Raw genomic sequence first — 22,559 nt, forward strand, 5'->3', positions numbered from 1 at the left:
GACACCAGCGCAGGCTCCATACCGAGAAGCTCCTGGAGCACCCCCGGAACGCGGCCCTGGGGACAGCTGAGCCCTCGGCCGGGCTCGACTGCCACCATCTCACACAAAGTGCTCCTCTCACTGTCACCTCGAAGGCTGGAAGTCATGGGGGGAACAGCCACGCTCATCCTCTGTATCCCACGGGGAAGACGGGCATCCCTGTCGCCTCCTGTGCTGCTCCTGTGCTCCCTGGGGGGCACCTTGTCCCAGTAATGGCCCCATGCCTGGGCTCCCCTCTCCCCACCGCTCACCCCCTGAGCAGCTCTGCAGGGAGGTCACAGGGCTTTGTGTCTTTGTGGCCTGAGCCATGACCAGGGCAGAGGAGACAGAGATGGGCTGGGTGGTGCAGGGAGTGGTGCAAGAGTGAGGAGGAGGAGGAGGGACAAGTGGAAAACACAGAAAAAAGAGGGGAGAAAAATTGGCAGAAAGATCTTCATGTGCTGAGTGGAGCCCCATGTTCTGTTGTGTTTGAGCCACTCCACAATTAGGAAACCAAGGGGTCCTGTCCTGGGACAGCAGCATCAGGATGGTGCCCTGAGCACCTGCGGGAACCGGTGCCACCGGTAAGCAGAGGAGAGGGGGAGAATCCAGGAAAAATGGGGCAGAAATATGGTACCTCCCATATTGCTCCTTCTTGATCCTAGTCCATGGTGTGGCATCCATCCTACACCAACCAGCCCACTGCCCTCTCTGCCCCATGCCAGGAGCACCCCAAAGCCCTGAGCTGAGCAGGTCCAGGGCCCACCTGCACCCCAGGTCCCATGGATGGGCAATGGAGCTCTTCTCTCCCCTTCCTACACACACTGGGGTCCAGCACAACACAGGGCTCCCCATGCTTGGGTCCCGGTCACGCTCTTCCTGGCACATTGTCCATGGGCAAATTGTGGAGAGAGATGACCCCACTGATCCCAGAAGATGGTCCATTATTCCCCACTGCTCAGAAGCCTGTCACAGTGCTCTGCCTGCCGTGGGGTGCCATGGCCAGGGTCCCAGGACACATTCCCCTGGGAACTGGGCTAGCTGGGTCAAGAACAGGCCAATGGGGTGAACATCCAAGCCAACATGGCCAAGCTGGAGGCTAGCAGCTATTGCAGGAGGTCCGTGGTGGAGCGAGCTTTGTGGTGATGTTGGGCAGACCTGCTGGTTGCTCTGTGGGGTGAGCAGCCAGCAGCAGCGGGGTGCTGCCACCAGCTCATGTCACAGCCTGTGCTTGGTGACCTCCACTTCCATGCAGCAGCCCCGGCTCAGAGACCCCAACGCCCTCCTGCTGGAAGGCCCCATGAGTCCATAGCATGCTGGGGCACGTTGCCTGGGGTCCTTGTAAAGATGAGAAAGCAGCGAGGTGCTCTGTTTCATGATGCTCAGCAGAGCTGCAGGCCCACACCAGGTCTTAGATGGGCAAGGCTGGAGAGCCCGTGGGGCTGGAAGGCCAGGCCGACCCCAGCCCCACGGGCTCTCCTGGCTAGCGACCGAAAGACGCAGACCTGGTGGCCTTGCTTCTTTCCTTTCCGTTGTCGGGAGTTTTAAAAATGGATTCTGCTCTGCAGCCCTGCAGAATGGTCCCTCAGGAGTGCCAGAGAGACAGGCTGGCACCATGGAGCCAAGACAGCCCTGGGAAGCTTCCACCCCACTCTGAACGTCCTAGCGCCCACCATCACCCGAGCTGCACAGCCTCTCCGCGGCACATCATCCCCACCGCCCCAGGAGGAGATGCATGTGTTCCCCATAGGCAGCTCCTGCAACTCGAGTAGCACTGGCAGAGCTGACGTTGCCATCCATCGCAGCCACCCACGATACTGCAACCCCACAGACGCCATGTGAGACGCATAAACCACACAGACACCTCCGAGCCGGCACATTGCGTACAGACCCGTGTGGAGGTGCCCAGGCCCCTTAGCCCCCGCAGAGCCACCCTGCCAGCCCCAGGCACAGTGCCACGCGCCCCGCGGCACCGCCCCGCCACGGCCGGCGCTGCCCCGTGGGCACGGTGCCACGGCTGGGCCACAACCGAGGGGCTTCCTGGAAAAGGTCACCTTTTCAGTGAAGGATCAGCTGTCCCAAAGCCAAATGCTTCTTGGCTGAGAAAGAGCCTAGTTTTTGGCCCAAAAGAACCAAAAGTAAGGTCAAAGACAACTTTTTTTTTTTCTTTTTTTTCTTTTTTTTTTTTTTACCTAAAGGGAAGTTGATATTTTCTACAGCAAGATCGCATTTAGCTGGAATCCTAATTTTTAATTGAAAAAAAAAAAACAACCCACAACAACAAACCAAAATTCTTCCAGAAAATCTTCCACCAGCCAGGGACTACCATATGAGCCCAGTTAGGTTGAAGTCATTTTTAAAGACATTAAGTTCTTGTCTATATTTTCTTCCTGGTCGTCATTTAAAGTTTTTGGTGCCTTCACTTCACTTCCATACCTTAACATGTTTGAGTCTCTTCTACGGTTAATATTGATTAATTTCTTGGCTTTATAATGTTTGGTTTGGGGATTATTGCACCATCCCTGTAACATAATTTGCCCTAAATTACTGATATGTGCTTCTAGCATTAGTCCTACTTTAACATACTTTTGATATGACCGTTTTCTTGCTTTTTTTTTTTTTATTTTCCTTTTTTATTTTAATTTTAATTTTTATTATTAAAAATTGCATGCATGAACTTTACACAGAAAAAAAAAAGTAAATGAGAATGTTACCCTGTGATAACTCTGTGATTGGAGGAGATATGCTTTCAAATCAAAAGCCATGCTCTTGTATTTTAATTTTTCTGGCCAGATTGCCCATTTTGCTTGGTTGTTTTAGTGTTTCCCACCCCCAGAGCTGTGCAGAGAGGCCAGAAGGCCCCAGCCTGCCCTGCTACACCACCACAGCAGCCACACAAGCATCGAGGCACACACACTCACACAGGCACACTCTCCTTCTTCCACCCCCCTCACATCAGGCAGGGTGTTTAACAAAGGACCTTTCTTCTACCTGTTCATTTTTGTATCTCCAGTTCCTCCTTCTCCTCCACCAGTGAGTCACCAGCCTCTCCCCTTTCCCAGTCACCTCTCCTCCCTGGGGGAATCAAGCCCAATCCCACGAGCTTTTCACACCTCCCAGCAGCTCTGCCATGGAAATAACTGCATTTAGCTGGAATCCAAATTTTTCACCAGGAGGGGGTGGCTGCACCCGATTTTGGGAGAGAGGGGTGTTTTTTGGTGCGCTGATGAATAGCCACAAAAAGCTCTCCCCAGGGCAGCAGAGTGACACCGGGATGCCCTTGGCCGCTCTCTGCCAGTGGGTGATGGCCAAGCTGTTGCCCCTTAGCAAGGCAAGGCCGTGGCCAGGCATTCCCAGAGGCTCCATTGGAATCCTTGCAGTGCCCGAAGTGGCGAGGTGACCCCGCGGGCGTCAGCGCGTCCCCAGCACGGTCCCAGGGAGACGGGAGCGCGCTGGCTCCCGGCCCTGCCCCAGCGGCTCCACCGAGGGGAGCACAAAGCCGGGCTGGGCAGGGCAGCCCCGAGGACCCCACGCCAGGCTCGGGGGGTGGCAGGAGGCAGGGTGTGCAGCACACAGGGTAGCCACAGTGCCAGAGCTGCCGGCAGCGCCGCGAAGGCCACGGCCACCATCGACCAAAGCGGGGCAGGTGAAATCTGTCACCAAGGAGCCCCCCCCTGGAGCCCCTCAAAACATCAGCCCTCCTGAGCAGGGTGGTGCAGGGGCTGGGAAAATGTCACTGGAGAGGGTCTGTGCTGCAGTACACGAGACCCGCAGGGACCCTTTCCTGCCCTGGCACCGGATCAGGAGCGCACAGAGCGGCGCAGGATGCTCCGGGCCACCTGCTCCCGCAGCAGGGCTGGACTGGGCTTCCAGGCCAGGGTTTGGAGTTAGGAGAGTGGAGCTGGGAGAGGAAGGGAGTGTGGAAGGAGAAAGGGAGGAAATAACTGCCCAGCTGTAAATTCCTGCCTGGGGAGGAAGGACTTTTTTTTTTCTTGCCCATTGGTGGGTATTTCTGCTCTGCCCCCTACTTGCTGATGGGACTGCAGCAGGGGAGGGCTCTCCCATGGCCCCTCCCGTGACAAGCCCCCGCATCTGGAAGGAGCTCAGAACCCCCAATCCAGGCCACAATCCCAACACAGGCCGTACTTTCACATTAGCAATCAACGCCACACTTTATCACGAGTCAACCACACCACACATCTCACCTGCATGAAAGGATAGTCACGGCAGGGTCATTCAAGCAAGGAGGTGAAATGCCCTGGCCTCAAAGCACAGCTTGATCTGGCACCAGAGAGTGCCAAAACCCAGCCAGACCCTCCAAACACAGGTTCAGGCGTGGGCTGGGCTGATGAGTCACAGGCTTTGTTTTGTAGCCCTCCCAGAGCAGAGAGGGCCTGGTTCAGCGGGTGACGTGGCAGCCACGCTCTGCAGAAGCTGCACCACGCTCCTGGTGTCCCCTCTGCCCAGCTCCAGGGTGCTTGGAGAGCGTCAGCAGTGACCTCTGCACAAGCGTGGATGGCGCTGGGAAGGGGACCTCAGCCAGCAGCAGCTCTCAGGGCGTTGCTTCACTCCCAGGGGATATCCTGTAGGGACACATGGGATAGGAGTCACAGCGGGGACGAGTGCCAGAACTGCCTAACACTTCTTTCTCCTTGTCTGTCTATTTGTGTGTTGCAGCAGTATCACCCCACCGACATCACTGGCCAGCTCAACCTCTCCGACCCCTCAGTCAGCACTGTGGTGTGACCTTCTCCCCGAGGGCCATCAGTCCTTGCCCAACACAGTAGGAAGGCACAGCCAGGACTGCCTTTCCAGGGACACTGATGGGTTCTTCTGGGTGAGATGGGAGGAAAGCATCCTTCATCCATACACAGTGACTCCATTGTATATCCCCCTCCCTTCCTAAGCCTGCTGCCATGCTCGTGCCCCAGGAAGCACGGCAGGACCAGGACAAGGTTTGGACCTCACTGTACAGAGATAATTGCTTCCAAACAGTGCCACGATAATCAGAATTGCCACCGACTGGCTCCATGCAAGGGGAAAGGACTGCAGAAGGCACACGGTGCCTGCTCTCCCATGGTAGCAGGGAAGAGCTGGTGCCAAACCACAAACACATGCTTCACCTCACAGACTGCAGCCTTCTGAGCACACGCAGCCCCTCAGACGTGTGCTCCACGTCTCCCACCGCCTGGAGGGCTCCGTGCCCACGGTCCTGAGCAGCTGGAGCAGCCAGCTCCTGGTGCGGCAGGTCGGGCACATGTTCCTGCTGTGTGGAGCGACCCTCCCGTCTGCAGCAGGGGCTGGAAGATGTGCGCTCTGCTCCCTGCAGGGGACGGGCCCTCCCCTGCCGTGGCTGTGACTCGGTCCCTGGCCGTGGTCCGGCTGCAGCCCTCGCCCCAGTGCTGACCGCGGAACTGCGGAGCCCTGCGGTGCCACCCCGGCTCCCATCTCTCCTGCACAGAACACATCCCCAGGACCTGGCCACGGCCAGCATGTAGCACTCACACAGCAGCTCTCCTGGCCAGGAATTCTCCACGGAAAATGGCTCTGGATGGTTGCACTGACCTCTACCCCAGCTCCACACTGCCTCAGCACCAGCAATGCAAGGAGAGATGCTGCGGGCTGCTCGCTGCGGTGCCCCGGTGCGGTGCCCAGGCTGGCTCAGGGCAGCACGGCCGGCCCTGGCGGCTCCCCTGCCACCCTCACCTGCAGCTCCAGCTCGCACCTGCAGCTCCAGCTCGCACCTGCAGCTCCAGCTCGCACCTGCAGCTCCAGCTCGCACCTGCAGCTCCAGCTCGCACCTGCAGCTCCAGCTCGCACCTGCAGCTCCAGCTCGCACCTGCAGCTCCAGCTCGCAGCAGCTCCCGCGGCAGCCCTGAAGCCCCAGCTCACGGCGCTCCACCCGCCTCAACCTGGAGACGTGGAAAGCAGATCCCAGTTCGGGAGAAGGGAACCGAACGAGCCAGGCTGAGCCCGTCGCACCCCGCACCTCCTCCCCCGGGCCCGCACGCCCACCCTGAGCAGCTCCCGTGGGCAGAGGCAGCGGGGGTGAGCAGCTCTGGACGGGCAGCATCGCATCCCATCTGCAGGGAAACCCACCTGCAACGTGGTACCCAGCGGCACGAACTGCCTCCCCCTGCCCCAGGCTGCCCCCGCGGGCAGGATTTTCACATGGCAGCTGAGCATCGTCCCACTGACTGCTGTGGCTCCATCAGTCCATTAGCTCCAGCTGAGAAATCGGACCCATTCTACTTTATACGTCAATGTTACATTAATACCAAGTTTTTGCAAGAGCTCAGTAAAGTCTAGACTGGATCATGAAGTGGTTTATTCCAGAGCTGCGTGCCTCTTTCTGTCTCTGACTTCTGGCAGGGAACCCTGCAGTGAATCAGAGCCTCACCCAAGCCTGTGGCAGGGTCTGCAAACAGTGGAGGGACGGGAGGGGACGAAGAAACCAGCAGGGAGGAAGGCCAGGGACTAGAGAGGGGACTGGGAGGGAAAGGGCATCCCCATTCTGGGATACTCAGGTGACAGAGAGCCTGCACAGCCAGGGGGGGACACAGGCCTTGCAAACAGCAGCACCAGGGCAGCTGGCCCTGTCCCACCTCCATGTGGGGTAAAAACAGCCCCTGCCCCACGGGAGAGGAGGAGGAAGGAATCTGGCCCTGGAGCAGCACACGGGGCTGGTTCCTCCCTTGAAAATTAACATGGGAGCAAGCCACCACTGAGGTGACACTTGGTTTATTTCTGTGTGATTTACTGATGCTCTGACTCCTGCCACGTCCCTGGCAGGTCCCAGTTCTTGCACGGGCAGGAAATGGAGTGAACAAGCCTGGTGGTCACAGCATCTCATTGTGGCTCTGATCACCTTGCAGCAGGTAAGAGATCAGGCCAAAAAGGGCTGTTGTTTTTCCTTGAAAGATGTTTTTGTCACCCCAACTTGTGGCTTTGCCTGCAGCACAGCTCCAGATCCTTCCAGGCCATCTCCCAGCATGCTCACTAAGCATTTCCAGCAGCATTTCCACAGGAAAGGGAAGGAGCAGGACAGGGAGGTGCAGGGGCAGCCCCAGCCCCGTTTTGTGGGTGATGGGAGGTGAGGCAGCAGCCAGGGCTGCTGTAAAGGGCCTGTTTGTCCCCACTCCCAGCACTGAGCTAACCCTACACCTTTCCTTGGGATGTAGCCTAGGGAAAAGCTATTGAGGGAGAAACCTCAAACTGTAGCCTCACCCATCCCTTGGCAGCTCCTCGGCTGAACCACATCAGTGGCAGCTCAAGGCTCTTCCTGGCCCTCACCCTAAACTTCAGCCTCACCCTAGACCTTGCTGGCTGAGCCTTCTCAGCACCAGCATTCCTGACTCAATGGAAAAAAACTATCAAAAGGAGCTTTCTGCAAGCTGCCCTGTCCTTGGGCACTCTGAAAGGTCTGGGATGGTCTGAGAACCCCGTGAAGGCTTTGGGATGCTCCAAAGCATCCAGAGGTCTTCAGGTATAGAGAGGCATAGGGAGAGCTCTGGGGTACACTGAAAGGAAAGCAATGCCTGCCAGGACACAGAAGCCAAACATGGCACTTGGGTGCAGGAAACACCAAGCCAAGGAGTTCTGAGGGCACAGAAGGAAGCACTGGGGCTGCTGGGGTCACTGAAGGCAGTCAGAGGTGCAGGGGGCACCAAAGGGCCCAAGGAGCAAAATGAAAGGCACACAGAGGCTCCTGGGCTGCACCCAAAAGGCAAATGGTGCCTCCTGGGGTGGCCTGAAAGGCACCAAGAGGGATGTGATGTGTCCTGGGACACACACAGGGACTCCCAGGCTGCACCTAAAGGCACAGTGAGGCATATGGGGCATCCTAAACCCACACTGAGGGGACTGGGCAGCACAGGACAAGGGGAGCAGGATCACCTGAATGCCCCCAGGAAGGGAATATGCAGATGTGAGGGTGGCTTTGGGGAGCTTCCCAAAACACCGAGAGCATTTGTGGTCAGTGTGTGCCCTTCAGGGAGCTGAGCTGGAGGCTGCTCCCCCCTGGCACCATCTTGGGGAACTCTGAGAAAACCTAAAGCAATTCCAGGAGCAGAACTTCCTCTCGCTGGTCCACAGGGGTGAGTTTGCAACAGGTGGGTGCAGGCCACTGGAGAGGGGCGTGGATGGAGGCCAGCCTGCCCAGGACAGAGCCTGGCTGAGCCCCTCAGTGCACCCTGCAGACGTGGGGTCTCCTCCAGCAGTGGGATTCCCGGCGCAGGCTGTGGTAGAGCACCACGAGCGAGCCCAGCACGGTACAGAAGAAGATGCTGGCGATGAAGGAGAAGGGCCCAATGATGAAGAAGGCGATGTAGTGCTGGGGGGACAGCGAGCTCTCCTGGCACTGCCTGAAGGACTCCTCCCCAAAGGCCATGATCGGATACTTGTTCAGCTGCTCCGGAACTCTGCAGAGAAGCAAGCTCTTCTCTGGAAGAGAAAAGCAGTGCTGCAGGGAACACTGGACAAGGCAGGGGCCAAGGACAGGGGGATGGCAGGATGCACGGGATGGAGGGCACCAGGGCAGGAGGACAAGGGCCAGGGTCACCAACATCACCCATGCCCAGCTACAAAGGGGGAACGGTGAAGTTCAGGACTCACCTGTGTGGGGTGGGATGGGGTGGGATGGGCTGGGATGGGATGGGATGGGATGGGATGGGATGGGATGGGATGGGATGGGCTGGGATGGGATGGGATGGGATGGGATGGGATGGGATGGGCTGGGATGGGATGGGCTGGGATGGGATGGGATGGGATGGGATGGGATGGGATGGGATGGGATGGGATGGGATGGGATGGGATGGGATGGGATGGGATGGGATGGGATGGGATGGGATGGGATGGGATGGGGTGGGATGGGAGGGGATGGGATGGGATGGGATGGGATGGGATGGGATGGGATGGGATGGGATGGGATGGGATGGGATGGGATGGGATGGGATGGGATGGGATGGGATGGGATGGGATGGGATGGGAGGTGGGCACAGAGCTGGAGAGGGCACAGGAAGATGGGTTTGGAGCAGGATGGCAGGTGGGGCAGCAAGGGGGAGGGACTGGCTCCCAGAACACAGATGTGGGGAGCAGTGAACAGTCAGCCTGGAGACACCACAGGAGGTCCCAGCCAGCACAAGTGCAGTCACACATGCAAGCTGGAAGCAAGCAGGAGAGGGTAGCAGTGGTGCTGGCAGAGCTGTGTTTCACTGAGGGTCATGGGGGAAGAAATGCAGGATGAGAACCAGGTTCATGAAGGCTTTGGGGAAGGGACTGAAAGCGCTGCACCCTGGATGGGCCAGCAGTGATGTGCACCCTGACACACAGGCTCCACTTGCTGCCTCAGGTGCCATGTGGCAGGACTGGTGCCACTGCTGGGGACAGCTCTGGGTGCCTGGCACTGGGACATTGCCCAGCTCCTCTCCAGGCCATCCCTGCTGGTGACCAGAATCAAAGCGTGGGCACAGCTGAGGCCCAGGGCTGTATCCACCCGAGCAGACGCAGGAGCTGGCACGACCTAAGGCCAGGTTCTGGAGAAGCTCACCCCAAGGGTGCTGACCCGCCAAGCCCTCAGGCAGCTGGCAGCCGGGCTCTGGGTCCCGCCCCAGCCCTGGCAGGGTGAGCAGCCAGCACGGAGCAGGTGGGGGCTGGAGGACACAGCCCTCTGGGCACTCACCTCGCACTTTTTCCCTGTTGTGGCTCAGCCAGCGCCAGAGGGGCAGGATGCCGCAGCTGCACACCCAGGGGTTGTCCTGCAGGAGAAGCGCTTGGAGCTGGGGCAAGGCGCCCGGCACCCCGGGCTCCAGCTCCCCCAGCCTGTTGCTGCCCAGGTTGAGCGTGGCCAGGCTGGTGAGGGGCAGGAAGGTGTCGGGGGTGAGCAGGGTGAGGCGGTTGTGGCTGAGGTCCAGCTCCTGCAGCCCCCCGAGCCCCAGCAGAGCGTGGCTGTGCAGCAGCTCCAGGCGGTTGTGCGCCAGGCTCAGCAGCCGCAGCCCCGGCAGCGGAGGGAAGGAGCGCGGCCCCAGCACCGTGATGAAGTTGTAGCCGAGCCACAGGGCGCTGGTGTTGGTCGAGAGGCTCCAGGGCACCTCGAGGAGGCCCCGCTCGCTGCAGTCCACCTCTCCCGGGGAGCAGTGGCAGGCGGCCGGGCAGGCTGGCGAGGGCGGGGGGCACAGCAGCAGCAGCAGCAGCAAGGCCAGCGCGGGGCCGGGGAGCCTCCAGCAGCCCATGGCTGTCCCCCGGGGCACAGAGAGCTCCCTGCCCTGCTGAGCTGGGTCACGGACAGCTTCTCTAGAGCCCCACACCTTGCCCAGCCCCCCGGCCCTGCCCGCTGCCCTGGGCTGAGCCCGGCAGTGCTGGTCGGAGGCGCTGGGCAGCTCTCGGCTCCCTGCAGTCACTCGTGTTCATTCCCCAGCTCACCCGGCTGCAAACCTCAATGGGGCTCTGCTCCCGGACCCGGTTTTCCTCGGGGTGGAGCTGCACTTTTTTCAGCAAATATTTTTGCAGTGATGCTTGCCCTGCAAGGTGTGGAACCGTGCCCGCGTCCCTCCCTCCCCCAGGCACCGCTCCAGCCAGGTAAGCGGCCAACTCTGCGTGGCCTGGGATTAACTGCTTGTGTGTGCTGCGGGCTGGAGAGCTGGAAATCAGCAAATCCAGATCCACCTCTGAGCCTCCATCCTCGCCAGGGGCATCCCCCATGGACATGCTGCCTCAAAAGCCATGTACAGAAGGGTGTATGGGCCCAGGACCCCCATAAGTGGCTGGGTTACTGGAAAAAAACACAGCTGGGCCAAATTATATAATTTGCAGGTCTTACCCCATCTCACGTGCTGTCCCACCATGCCCAGGGGTCCTCAGTGGGGAGCTGTGCTGGGAACCACGGCCCACCCTGCTGAGCCCAGCCCTTGTCCATGGCAGGAGACCACCAGCCATTCCAGGATGAGGAGGGCTGGACTGGATCCCATGGGTCACCTTTCTCCTTCCCAGAAGGGGAACACGTCCGTGTGCACACGGAGGGTGGCACAGGAGCCCCCCATGAGAAGCACAGCAAAGGTGAGCTGGCTGGGCTGCAGCCACCCCAAACTGGTTTGCCCTCCCCTCGTCACAGCAGTGCCAGTTCCATGGGGCTCAAAGTCTGCCTCCACCCTGTTTACACCCGCTTCAAAGCCGCTGAAGGCTGCTGAGGAGAGGTGTCACCTCCCAGTGCCACTGCCCTGGCAGAGCTCAGGGGGATCAGGGGTAGCAGGGGACACCCAGCTGGCAGCACCTCACCCCGTTTCCAGCCAGACTGGGAGCCCAGGGCAGGGACACTGTCCCCACTCACATCCATCAGGACCCCAGTGGCCACGGTCCCAGAGGAATCCCTGTCCCTCTGCCCCCCGGCCAAGGGGCTGGATGGGCAGCAAGGCAGGGCACAGCTGCACCTGAGAGCAAGGCCAGGATGTTCCCAAATCTGGGACAGAAGCAGCAGGCAGAAGGTTTAATAATAGCATCCCGAGAAGCTTTGGTTTGTTTATCTATCCTGCAGCAAACTCGCTTTGCTGCATTAATCCCCATCTGGAAATAATTCAGAGGAATCCTCCAGCCCAGCCCAGCCCCAGGGCAAGGGCACAAACCCAGTGCCATGTGGAGCTGCAACCCCAGCTCATCCCAGCCAAAGCCTATATGGACACATGGATTTTGAGGGAATCCTGTCCCAAAATGCTCTTCCTCCCCAGGAGCTGCATTGCCCACTGCCTGCATCCATCTGGATTCAGGGGACAAGTGCAGCATTCATGCCATAAATGACCCAAACCACTATTAGAAACAATGACAGGGAGCCGTGGGTTTGGGCACCCAGCACTGTGGGAAAGCTGGGACCCAAAGGTGCTGGGCTGAGCACAGAGCTGCTGGCACCTCTGCAGGGAGGGATGGACCCTTCCCACCATCCACGGTTGAGTCCTTGGGGAGAAAAGGAGACAGAGGGGAAGGTGCATTAGGACTCAGCACCAGCTCTTATCCATTCCTTGAAGGCTTTAATTTCTTGCATGTTCCCAGGTAATTAAAGGTCCAAGGCAGGACTCACACGGGATTTCTGAACCACACCATACCTCTGTCTGCCCTGGGGCACCCCAGGTTTGTTCCTCTGGGACTGTTTTAGCTGGAGCTCTTTTATGGCAGGTGACGCCAAGCGGCAGAATTGTGCACGAGCTCTGTGCAGCCGTGGGTGCTGTCCGTGGCTGGTGGAGTCCCCTGGCTGCACGGGGAACATGTGAGCACCAGGACAGCCCAGGAGACACAAGGTTCCTGCCAGCCCCAGGAGACACAGGCTGGGGTCCCCTGCCGAGCCCTGAGGGGGCTCCTGGTGCTGGGGTATTGCAAGAGCTCATAAATCACATGGAAAACAGAGGCAAAAAATGGGTCTTGAGGAAGAATCTCAAGAGCTGCTCAGACAACACCAAGCCCTGGCCAAGAGCTGTTTCTGTACCACTCTGTGCACTCCAGCACTTCCAGTTTGGCCCCTGTTAACCCAGAGCAGCTGCCTGGTCTCGTGTCCTTGCACCCAGGTCTGGAGTCAGGCAGGGAAAGCAGGGAAAGCCATGCAGGCAGCAGGGCACAAGTGGAAAAACAGCAGCAGGGTTTGTGGGTGCCTGTGTGAGAGGAAAAGGTCAGGCAGGAAAAGCCAAACCAGGCATGAGCCAGAGAGCACAAGGCCAAGCAGGAGCCTCTTGAGCTCAGCTCTCCTCCCACACCGGAGCTGGAACAACACTGGAGGTTTCCTAACAACTCTCATCCTCAATTTCAACCGTCCTGCTATCCCAATGCCAAAATTTCTCATGCAAATGGCCAGCAGAGCAAACACTCCCAGCACAGCAATCCAGCAGGGCAGGTCACTTCTCCCCTCATCCGCCACAGGCAGAGCTTGCCCCAGGCCAGGGTTGCTGACAAACACATCCAGGATGTGCAGCCCAGCAGGACAGAAGTGTCTTTAATAGACGTGGAGCTCTCAAGGTGCTGGAGGTGCCCCACGGTGTCGCTGTGCCGGGCCCCGTCCCCTGCCCGGGGGATGCTCGGTGCCCCTGTCCTTGCTGCAGAGCCACACACGGGGGAACGGGGCACGGGCCAGGCCGTGCTCAGGGACCAGAGAACGTCTGTGACAGCTGGACCAGGTTCTGAGTAGCCAGCAGGCCAGATGGGCAGGATAGCATCTTCATCCCCCGCTGCTGCACCCCAAATCCCGGCGGGACGGACAGGAAAGCCCTGCCCGGGCTGAAGCCCCTGCTAGTCCGCCAGCACCGCAGTCCACACGAGGCTCTGAGGCTTGGCAAAGGTCCCCAGCAGCAGTCCCGGAGCTCAGCTCTCCAGCGCGGCCGTGACCCCGCAGCACAGGCACAGCCGGCAGCAGCCGCGCCGGGGGAACAGCGCGGGGGTCCCGGGCTCTCGGCACGGCCCCGCCGGCTGCTGGGTCACCGCGGGCTCCTTGCAGCAGCCCTTGGGAGCGGGGAGAGCCCTGCCGGCCGGCCGCGGCTGCTCCTTGTCGGCCTTGACGGCCAGGAAGGTGGCGAGGTCGAGGTCGAGCATGGTGACCCCTCCGCGGGGCGTGGGGGTGTTCTGGCGGCACTGCGGGCACGGGATCCAGCGCTGCTCGTTGCTCACCGCGTCCAGGCGCTTCAGGCACGCCTGGCAGAACGTGTGGCCGCAGTACAGGCGCCGCGGCAGCCGCACGCCCAGGTCGTACGAGGAGTAGCAGATGATGCACTCGACGCGCTGGCTGCCCCGGCTCGGGGTGCGCGAGTGAGCCCCGACACTCGGCCCCAAATCCTCCGGGCCGGGGCTGCCGCCGGCCTGGGACATGCTGGGGAGGGGGTGACAGGAGGGGCCAGGCCGTGACTGGGGCCGGGGCAGCGGGGTGGGTGTCACCTCCGAGTGCACCCCACGGGTGGGAGAGGTGGGGACCGGTCTGTGTGGTGGGTTCCCAGGAGCAGCAGCATCACCGCTTAACATCCATCCCTTCCCAACATCCATCCCCACCCGACATCCATCCCTGCCCGACATCCATTCCTGCCCGACATCCATCCCTGCCCGACATCCATCCCTTCCCGACATCCATCCCTTCCCGACATCCATCCCCACCCAACATCCATCCCTGCCCAACATCCATCCCTGCCCGACATCCATCCCCGCCCAACATCCATCCCCACCCAACATCCATCCCTGCCCAACATCCATCCCTGCCCAACATCCATCCCTGCCCGACATCCATCCCCGCCCGACATCCATCCCTGCCCGACATCCATCCCTGCCCAACATCCATCCCTGCCCAACATCCATCCCTTCCCGACATCCATCCCTTCCCGACATCCATCCCTTCCCGACATCCATCCCTTCCCAACATCCATCCCCACCCGACATCCATCCCTGCCCGACATCCATCCCTGCCCAACATCCATCCCTGCCCGACATCCATCCCTTCCCAACATCCATCCCTGCCCGACATCCATCCCTTCCCAACATCCATCCCTGCCCAACATCCATCCCCACCCGACATCCATCCCTGCCCAACATCCATCCCTGCCCGACATCCATCCCTTCCCGACATCCATCCCTTCCCGACATCCATTCCTGCCCGACATCCATCCCTGCCCGACATCCATCCCTTCCCGACATCCATCCCCACCCGACATCCATCCCTGCCCGACATCCATCCCCACCCGACATCCATCCCTTCCCGACATCCATCCCTGCCCAACATCCATCCCTGCCCGACATCCATCCCTTCCCGACATCCATTCCTGCCCGACATCCATCCCTTCCCGACATCCATTCCTGCCCGACATCCATCCCTGCCCGGCATCCATCCCCACCCGACATCCATCCCTTCCCGACATCCATCCCTTCCCAACATCCATCCCTGCCCGACATCCATCCCTGCCCAACATCCATCCCCGCCCGACATCCATCCCTGCCCAGCATCCATCCCTGCCCGACATCCATCCCTTCCCGACATCCATCCCTGCCTGCCGTGCCCAGCCCTGCCTGGAGGAGCAGGATGCTGCCACTGCTCTGGGTTGTCCCTGCACCCACGGGGGATGTGTTTGTCCCGGTGCCACACCGGGAGCTCTGCAGGGAACATGGGTTGGCCAGACCTCAGCAGCCTCGGGCTCAGGGTGCAGCCTGGGGCTGGGGGAGCATGGGGTGAGCAGGGGTGAGGTGGCTGGGTGGGCTGGGGAGCAGCACTTGCAGACCAGGCAGTGGCACAGCCCCACTCCTGCTCAGCCCCGGGCTGTGCTGGCACAGCTGTCAGCAGCAGAGGGTGGGCACAAACAGGGAGGGGGCTGAGGGGATCCAGCCTCACCTCAGGTGGCATCTGGTACCCACCAGAATATTTGCAAACTTCTCCTGGAGGCCACCAAGACTCTGTTCCCTTTCCTTTGGTGACCTCAAGGGTTTTGGTGCACATGGGTAACCCTCTCCTCCCCTCCTCCCAGTCACCCCATCCCTACCTGTCCTGAGATGCTTCCCAGGGCCTCGGGGTTGGTAGCAGAAGGGCTGTGCTGTCCCGGGGGGCTGTGGCAGTTCTGTGGGGAGCATCAGGGAGCTGAGCTGCCAGCCAGGTCCCTGTGGCTGCCAGTGATCGTGCTAGTGGGCAGAGGCTCACCTTTCAGGGACAGGTGCTATTGGATCTGCTGCAGGGAAGCCAAGCCCGGGAGATTGGGTTACAGGCACCCAGGTAACAAAGAACTCTGAAATCTAAGCCCAGGAATGGTCATCAACCATCACCTGTGCTTCACTAACAGACGGAGCTGTCCCTGTGAGGCCAGGGAGCTCTGGGCTCCACCGTGGGCACGCTGGATATCGTCTGGACCCGGGCAGCAGCAGCAAAGTCCTCCACGTCCTCCCCAGCCAAGAACATCTGGGCAGATGTTGGCCAGCGGAGACCCCGTGGCGCTTCAGCCCACACATCCCCAGGTCCGGGCTGCGGGGACAGCTGTGGCAGGAGTGGGAGGGCACGGTGGGGTGGCAGGGCTGGGACTGGTGCAGGGACACTCTGATCCGGGCTGGCAGTGCCCGGTGTGTGGGGTGCGGTGGCCCTGCCCTTCCTTGGGGCTGCAGGCTCTGGTGTTGGGGCTGGGTTAGCAGTGCATCAGGCTGGGGACACCCCAGCGTCCCACCGGGACACCTGCAAGGTGCAGGACCCAGGGGAGGTGACAACGCCGGGGAAGCGCAGGACTCTGTCCCCACAGCTGCCCGTGGTCCAGCAGCGATGTCCCAGCCCTGGCATGGAGGCTGCTGCAGACTGCAGACGGGAGTGTGGTACGGGGACAGATCCTTTTCTCTGGGAGGAGAAAAGCCCATCCTGGAGGCAGGGCGGGACAGCCAGGACACCCGGCAGCATTCCTGCGTGGAGCAGGAGCGGGCAGCAGCTCCCACTGCAGGCAGAAGCAGGCAGGGAGACAGGCACGGCTCTCCCCTGCTGCCTCCTCACCAGCAGCCCTCAGGTCGTGTTTCCAACACTCCTCAGAGAAGGAATTGGGGGTTTTGGAAATGAAGATCCCCACAGGGTCACTGAGAGAAGGGCTCACCCCCTGACACTGGTGCCTGTGAGCCAGGGAGCAGCTCCAGCAGAGCAGCACCTCTGGGACACACATCCCGGGGCAGGACCCTGGTCCAGCCCTGCCACAGGCTTCCCGAGGCAGTGCACACGTGCTGTGTGTGCCCCCGGGCCCCCAGGCAACGGGGTGGCACCCCATGGCACCCCAAGGCAAGGCAAGCACAGGCCAGTGGGGCCAGTTTGGGACAGGGCTGTGCCAGGGACTTCGATGTTGGTCAAACCCATTGGCCCAGGTGGAACACTGGGTAGATCAGGATCCAGCTGTGCCCTGGCATGCCGGGGTACCACCGTGCCTGCCTGTGCAGCCCCACTGCTGGGCACCCCCGCACAGCACAGGCAGGGTTTGGGGCAGGGGAGCCCTTGATGACACAGGGACGGTGCATCTGCCATGCTGACACCATGAGCCCTGCCCAAAGCCCTCCTGGAGCCAGGAACAGGGAATCATAGAACAGTTAAGGTCAGAAAATACCTTTAAAATCATGGGGTCCAATATCAGGCCAGCACCACCACCAGGGTCAGCACCAACCATGTCCCCAGCTGCCACATCAACACATTTTCTGGGCAGGGATGGTGACTCCGCCGTGGCCCTGGGAAGCCGGTGCCAGGCCTTTACACCTTCAGTGGAAAGTTTTTCCCTAATATCCAACCTATCCCCTGGCACAACCTGAGGCCATTTCCTGTCACTTGTTACTTGGGAAAAGAGATGAACCTTCAGTTCAGTACAGCTCCTTTCAGGGAGTTGTGTGGAGCAGTAAGGTCTGCCCTCAGGGGAGGCAGATCTGCAATCAGCAGCGACACACATGGATGGGAAACGTGTTTTCCTGTTCCTAAACTCATCCCCGGGCGCTGCAGGGACCTTCGGCACCGCGGGGAGGGAGCGGCACCTCCGGGAGAGCAAAGGTCTGATCGGGATGAGCCAGGGCTCCGCCACCCACGCTCCAGAGGCAGGAGGGGACAGCGGCCCAGAACAATCCCCTGCACCCCTGGGCACCTCGGGAGGGTGAGCACAGCCAGGGAGCACCCAGGGGACTCTGCACTGCACCCTCCCCTGCTCTCCCCGTTCCCTGCCGCTGCAGTTTAATCATTGCCCGGTGTCTGGCAGCAGCGCCGGCCGCTCCCGCCGTGCTTGGCACGGCCCCGGGGCCAAGCAGAGCGAAGGGCAGCGGTGACACACGGCTCATGCTGTCCTTCCCTGCCCTGCCCGGGCCCTAGCACACCCTTGGCCAGAGTTTGCCCTCCCCAAGCCGTGTGTCCGTGTCCCGCAGCCGGGGCTCGCACGGGCCGGGCCGCCCGAAAGGAAACGGGGGCGGATCGGCCGCTCTGGGCAGCGAGAACAGGGAGCTCCTTGTGCGGGGCTGTGTCCCTGGCAGCCTCCCCCGCCAGTGACCGGGCCGAGCCTCTGCCGAGCCGCTGCCTGCCCAGCCCAGAATAACCCTGGGATTTCAGGAGGGACGGGCTTCCAAGCCATGGTGGGCTCCCATTGCTGATGGACTCCTGGGGGGTCACAGCCAGCCCGGGCAGTGGCCCAGAGCCCACCCAGCTGGCCCAGCCAGGAACTTCCCTTTGGCAGGCCCTTCCTCAGCCCCTCCCAAGGACTCACAAAGTCTTTCCAGACAGGACAGTCTGGCAGGGCTGGGCAGTGTCCCCAGACAGGCAGGAACGCCTGGGCACTGCTGGACCCAGGCTGGCACTGCTGGACCCAGGCTGGCACTGCTGGACCCAGGCTGGCAGTGGGGCACCAGGCAGCAGCCAAAGAGCTCAGCACGAGCTGCTGCTGCCACGAGTCAGCAGGGCAAGAGTTAAGCCTGGTCTGGAGATTTTAGCACTGCCCTTACACACCCACCAGGGAAAGCAAGCGAGCAAGAAGTGACACGGGAATCCCAGAAAAGCTTGGGTGGAGGAAGCAGGCACACCTTGGCAGGGCAGAAGAGGGCTGTAATTTTATTTGCAGCACCCTGAAGTCATCTGCAAACACAGGCGCTCCTCCCAAGCCCCGGCTCCCGCAGAGCAGGCAGTTGTGCAGCAGCTGCCGCCTGGCAGAACAGCTGTCCCTGGGACGCCAGCACCAGGGAGGGACGGCAGCACCACGGCGGGACATCAGCACAACAGCAGGCTTGTTCCAGGTCGATGGCAGCAGCCCCAGCCGAAAGCCCAGCCTGGCGGTGCCCCAGCTCACTGGGAAGAGCCCGCAGGCTCCTCCCGCCTTCCTCCAAGCCCAGGGAGTTGCAAAAGGCGAATGCTGGGGCTCTGCATCCCCAGCAAGATGCCCCAGTGCTGCCCCACTGCTGGAGCTGGGCCAGCCCTCTGCACTGGAGCTGTCCCGGGGATGCAGAAGGGACAAGAGGTTGTGCCCAGCGCCCCACAAGCCTGGCAGGAGGAACAGAATGGGGCTGGGGGTTTCCTGGCACTAGGATGTTAATGCCCACATCCATGCTGTGCCATCAGTGCTGCCCTGGAGCACAGCCAGATCTCTGCCATGCTTTGGCTGTCTGTCTTTCCTGTTTCTGTCCCTCTGTGCCATGGGCAGTGTGGTGAGGAGCAGGATCCAGATGGAGTTTGGTGCAGGGTGCCAGCAGCATCCCCCTGATGCTGTGGGAAGGGGGATGAATCACTTCTGGGGAGGTGGGTCCCTGTTCCAGCTGGAGCCTTGTCCCTGGCTCCTCTCCACTTCTCCGAGACAGTGACAATGATGTCCTCCATGCACACAGGGCTGCCAGCATCCAAACCTACCCACGAGCAGGTGGACACCGGCCAGACCTTCCCAGGGTGGAGGTTTCCCAGCACGGGGGTGGTGGCAGGGGCTCTGTGCAGGATTGCAGGCTCACAGTGCTCCCCCATTTCCAGTGCAGTCACTTCCTGGTGCCATCTGTCCTGGCACACATCATTCTCAGGGCTCCCGGGCCCCATGCCCCACCTGGCAGGAGCACATCTGGCTGCAGAGTTCCCAGGTATAAAGCAGTGTCAGTCCAGCCAGTGCCAGCTCTGCCAGGTGCCAGGGCAGTTCCCGGGGTGCCCAAAGCAGCAGCCATGTCTCTGTGGCCTGGCCTGGCCCCATCCCATGGTCAGCACATCCCGGCTGTGCAGGGAGGGCCCTTAGGAGATGACACAGCAGCACTTGGGGCAGCAGGAGCAGCAGCTGCAGCAGCCACACCGCCTGCCAGCCCCCCGCTCCTGGCTCTTGGGTGCCTTGTCCAGGGTGACGGTGTAGAAGGGGGCAGATGAGTCCCCATTGGGCATCCTCAGGCTGGCGTACGGGTTGTAGGGACGGGACCAGGACTTGTCTGTGGAGATGGTTGGGCTGTTCCAGCCGTTAGCAAGGTCTGTCTGCTCCTCCTTGCCACAGGAGGGCACGGCTGCAGGGTTGGCGATGATGGTGGGCTCATCTCTCAGGTAGCGAGTGATGAAGCTCTGCTGGAACTGCTCCCGTGGGATGTTGACGCTGGCGTAGGGGTTCTCCACGGTGACTCCACGATCCATCTCCCTGCCCCTTGTGAGCACAGCTGGCCTGGCTGGCACTGCCCACCCCCTGCGGGACAGAGCCCCCGTTACCCCGGGCTGTGGGGGTGTCAGTGCTGGGGTTGTTCCCACTGCAGGGGAAGGGACCCCCGGCAGACTGGTTTGGGTGCAGGGTGCAGAGCTGTGCTCCCCACTCCCTGCCAGCCCCAAGGGACCCCCACAAGGCACACATGGAGCCAGCAGAGCCAGGAGGGGAGGCAGGAGTGGGGGTGCAAGGGGTGGGCATTGGGGGGCAGGAGGCGGTGCTGAGTGGGACACAGAGTGCAGGTAGGGCAGTGGGGTGGGGTGAGAACTTCTAGGGGGATACCGAGCAGGAGGAAAGGGGGTGCAGGGGAGCGGAGAGGCAGAAGGAAGATGGGACAGGACAAGGGCAGTTGGGATAGGGCTTGGGGACGGGGCAGGCTGTGGGAGACAGGGAATCGGGGCGGGGGACGCAGAGGAAAAGGGGGGGCAGGCAGGGAAAGGGGCTCTGGGGGGAGCAGTGAGGGCACGGGCAAGGTGGGGGCAGCGATCCCCCCGGTACTCACCGAGAGCGCGGCTCCGGCCGCTGCGGGGCCGCTCTGCCCCGGCTGCGCTTCCTCCTGCACGGACCGCCCCGGGCGGCGCCGCCCCGAGCGACCGACAGACAGACAGACAGACAGACCGGCCCCGAGAGACCGGGGCAAAAACACCCCTCACCCGGCACCCACCGCCCGGCACCAACACCGACCGAGCAGCCCAGCCCACCGGCCACTGGCACAGGGCAGGGGCCGCAGGGAGCCGGGCACCCACAGCCGGCACCGGACGATGGGCACTGGGCAGTGGACAGGGACACTGCACAGGGGGCACTGGGACCAGAACTGGACAGGGACACTTGGCACTGGACAGGGGCAGGGGGCAGTGGGAGGTGGGCACTGGACAGAGGCATTGGGCAGCAGGCAAGGCCACCGGTACCGAGGCACCAAAGCAGCACCAGCCACCAGAACCAGGAACTGAGTGCCAGCAGTGGATACCAGCACCACACAGTGCACAGTGAGCCCCATACTGCAGGCAGTGCCACCGTGCCCTGTCACCACTGCCAGGACATCTGACACTGGTACAGCCACCAGTACCATCCACAGGCACCAGCAACTGGGCACTGAGCTCTGGACACTGGCACCAGCACTGGCACCGCACTGGTTCTGGGCAGCAGGCAGGGACTGGGAGGGGGGCACTGCACTCCAGGGCTCTGCGGGAACCAGCAAACCCCGAGCTCCAGGCGCTGGGCACAGGGCACTAAGCACCATGCACTTGTCCTGAGCAGCGGGCAGGGGACATGAGCTCTGCACCCTCCGGCAGCCCCAGGCTCTGCCTGCCCGTGGGCACCCAGGTCCCTCCTGCAGCCCAGGACAGCCCTTGCCCGGCTGTGTCTGACCGTCCAGCCCTGAGAGTTAGGTTTAGGGTTAGGCTTAGGCTTAGGGTTAGGGTTAGGCTTAGGGTTAGGCTTAGGGTTAGGCATCCCAACGGTGGAGCTGTCCCTCCTCCAGCTCCTCCCAGGGCTCTCCCAGGCACCAGGAATGAAAAGCTCGGAGCCGATGCCATTGGTACGCGTTTCCCCGGGGCTCCCGGGCGGTGCAGTGCCTGACGCGGGCACAGGAGGGTGGTGATGCTCTTTGCAGTGCCGGAGGATGATGAAGGACGGCGCTCCCCAGAGCGGGAGGCTTTGCCAGCCGCGGAGGGGGAGCTCGGTGAGCCCCCAGTGCCGGTGGTGGCCGCTCACCCGACCTTGGGCCGGCTGAAGGCTCCGCTGGAGCTCAGGAGAGCCCGGGGGCGGCCGCTGTGGGGAAAGGACACACCGAGGGGTAGGGCCCGGGCAGAGATGGGAACCCCCAAATTCAGGCTGTGTGAAATGTGAGGAAAAATACACAACTTCGGGGGTCAAATAAAATGAGTGTTTATTAAGGAAAAAAGAAAAGTAAAAAAACCAAAGGGGAGTAAGGGGTAATGGGAAGGGGAGAAAGAAAGGAAGGAAAAAAAGAAACCCCGGGTCTGAGCATTAAGTCCTCTGACCGAACCGACGTTTGGCCCCAGTGCAGGAACTTTATGACACTGCAGCGAGTGCAGCTAATCTACACTCGAATTTATATAAATATATAAAAATAGAGGTAGAGTGAAGTCTGCAGTGCCGGGTCCCTGCAGCAGCCAGACAACAGCCATAAGTGACAGCTCTGAGGCACCTGCTGCCCCTTTTATACCCTCGGTCCCCTCAGTCGGGGCTGGAGCTCCGCCCCTGTGGTCTCTGTTGATTGGTGCTGGCAGACGATGAGGTAACACCTCTCATCCAATGGGGAGCTGCCACTGGGGTTGGTAGCGGGAAAATTCATCCCTGGTCTGTAGGGCCTTTGGAACGGGTTAAAAATCCCTTGGGAAATTCATCCCTGGTCTGTAGGGCCTTTGGAACGGGTTAAAAATCCCT

At 61.1% G+C, this 22,559-nt stretch overlaps 4 protein-coding genes across 18 annotated transcripts in view; 1 reads left to right on the forward strand and 3 right to left on the reverse strand.

Annotated features, from left to right (window-relative positions):
• The window catches only part of GRIN1 (glutamate ionotropic receptor NMDA type subunit 1), a 38,408-nt gene extending 32,068 nt beyond the window's left edge, over positions 1-6,340 (forward strand). For 7 of the 15 annotated variants that reach the window (XM_088066006.1, XM_088066008.1, XM_088066011.1 and 4 more), the window contains one exon: positions 4,696-6,340. In XM_088066006.1, coding sequence (XP_087922132.1) covers positions 4,696-4,764 — 69 coding nt within the window. In that variant the 3' untranslated portion in view covers positions 4,765-6,340. Of the gene's footprint in view, positions 1-1,586; positions 3,017-4,695 lie in introns of those variants that run through there. The other 8 variants (XM_088066004.1, XM_088066005.1, XM_005527147.2 and 5 more) reach the window with 3 other exon arrangements.
• LRRC26 (leucine rich repeat containing 26) lies at positions 6,325-10,476 on the reverse strand. Its single transcript, XM_005527316.3, has 2 exons — positions 9,698-10,476; positions 6,325-8,460 (listed from the first exon to the last, which is right to left on the reverse strand). The coding sequence occupies exons 1-2, from the start codon at positions 10,245-10,247 to the stop codon at positions 8,201-8,203; spliced, it is 810 nt and encodes a 269-aa protein (XP_005527373.1). The 5' UTR covers positions 10,248-10,476; the 3' UTR covers positions 6,325-8,200.
• Positions 10,477-13,350: 2,874 nt separating this feature from the next.
• On the reverse strand, positions 13,351-13,987 carry RNF224 (ring finger protein 224). Its single transcript, XM_005527315.2, has one exon. It carries the CDS (start codon positions 13,849-13,851, stop codon positions 13,351-13,353), a length of 501 nt encoding a protein of 166 aa, XP_005527372.1. The 5' UTR covers positions 13,852-13,987.
• A 4,550-nt stretch (positions 13,988-18,537) lies between these two features.
• Positions 18,538-20,713, reverse strand: LOC102108707 (uncharacterized). Its single transcript, XM_014256254.2, has 2 exons — positions 20,653-20,713; positions 18,538-20,135 (listed from the first exon to the last, which is right to left on the reverse strand). Exon 2 carries the CDS (start codon positions 20,084-20,086, stop codon positions 19,703-19,705), a length of 384 nt encoding a protein of 127 aa, XP_014111729.2. The 5' UTR covers positions 20,087-20,135; positions 20,653-20,713; the 3' UTR covers positions 18,538-19,702.
• Positions 20,714-22,559: the final 1,846 nt, after the last annotated feature.

The sequence above is a fragment of the Pseudopodoces humilis genome, chromosome 22 (assembly GCF_049639895.1).
Source record: "Pseudopodoces humilis isolate 2021_Gansu_Grassland_sample_001 chromosome 22, ASM4963989v1, whole genome shotgun sequence".
Lineage (NCBI taxonomy): Eukaryota > Metazoa > Chordata > Aves > Passeriformes > Paridae > Pseudopodoces > Pseudopodoces humilis.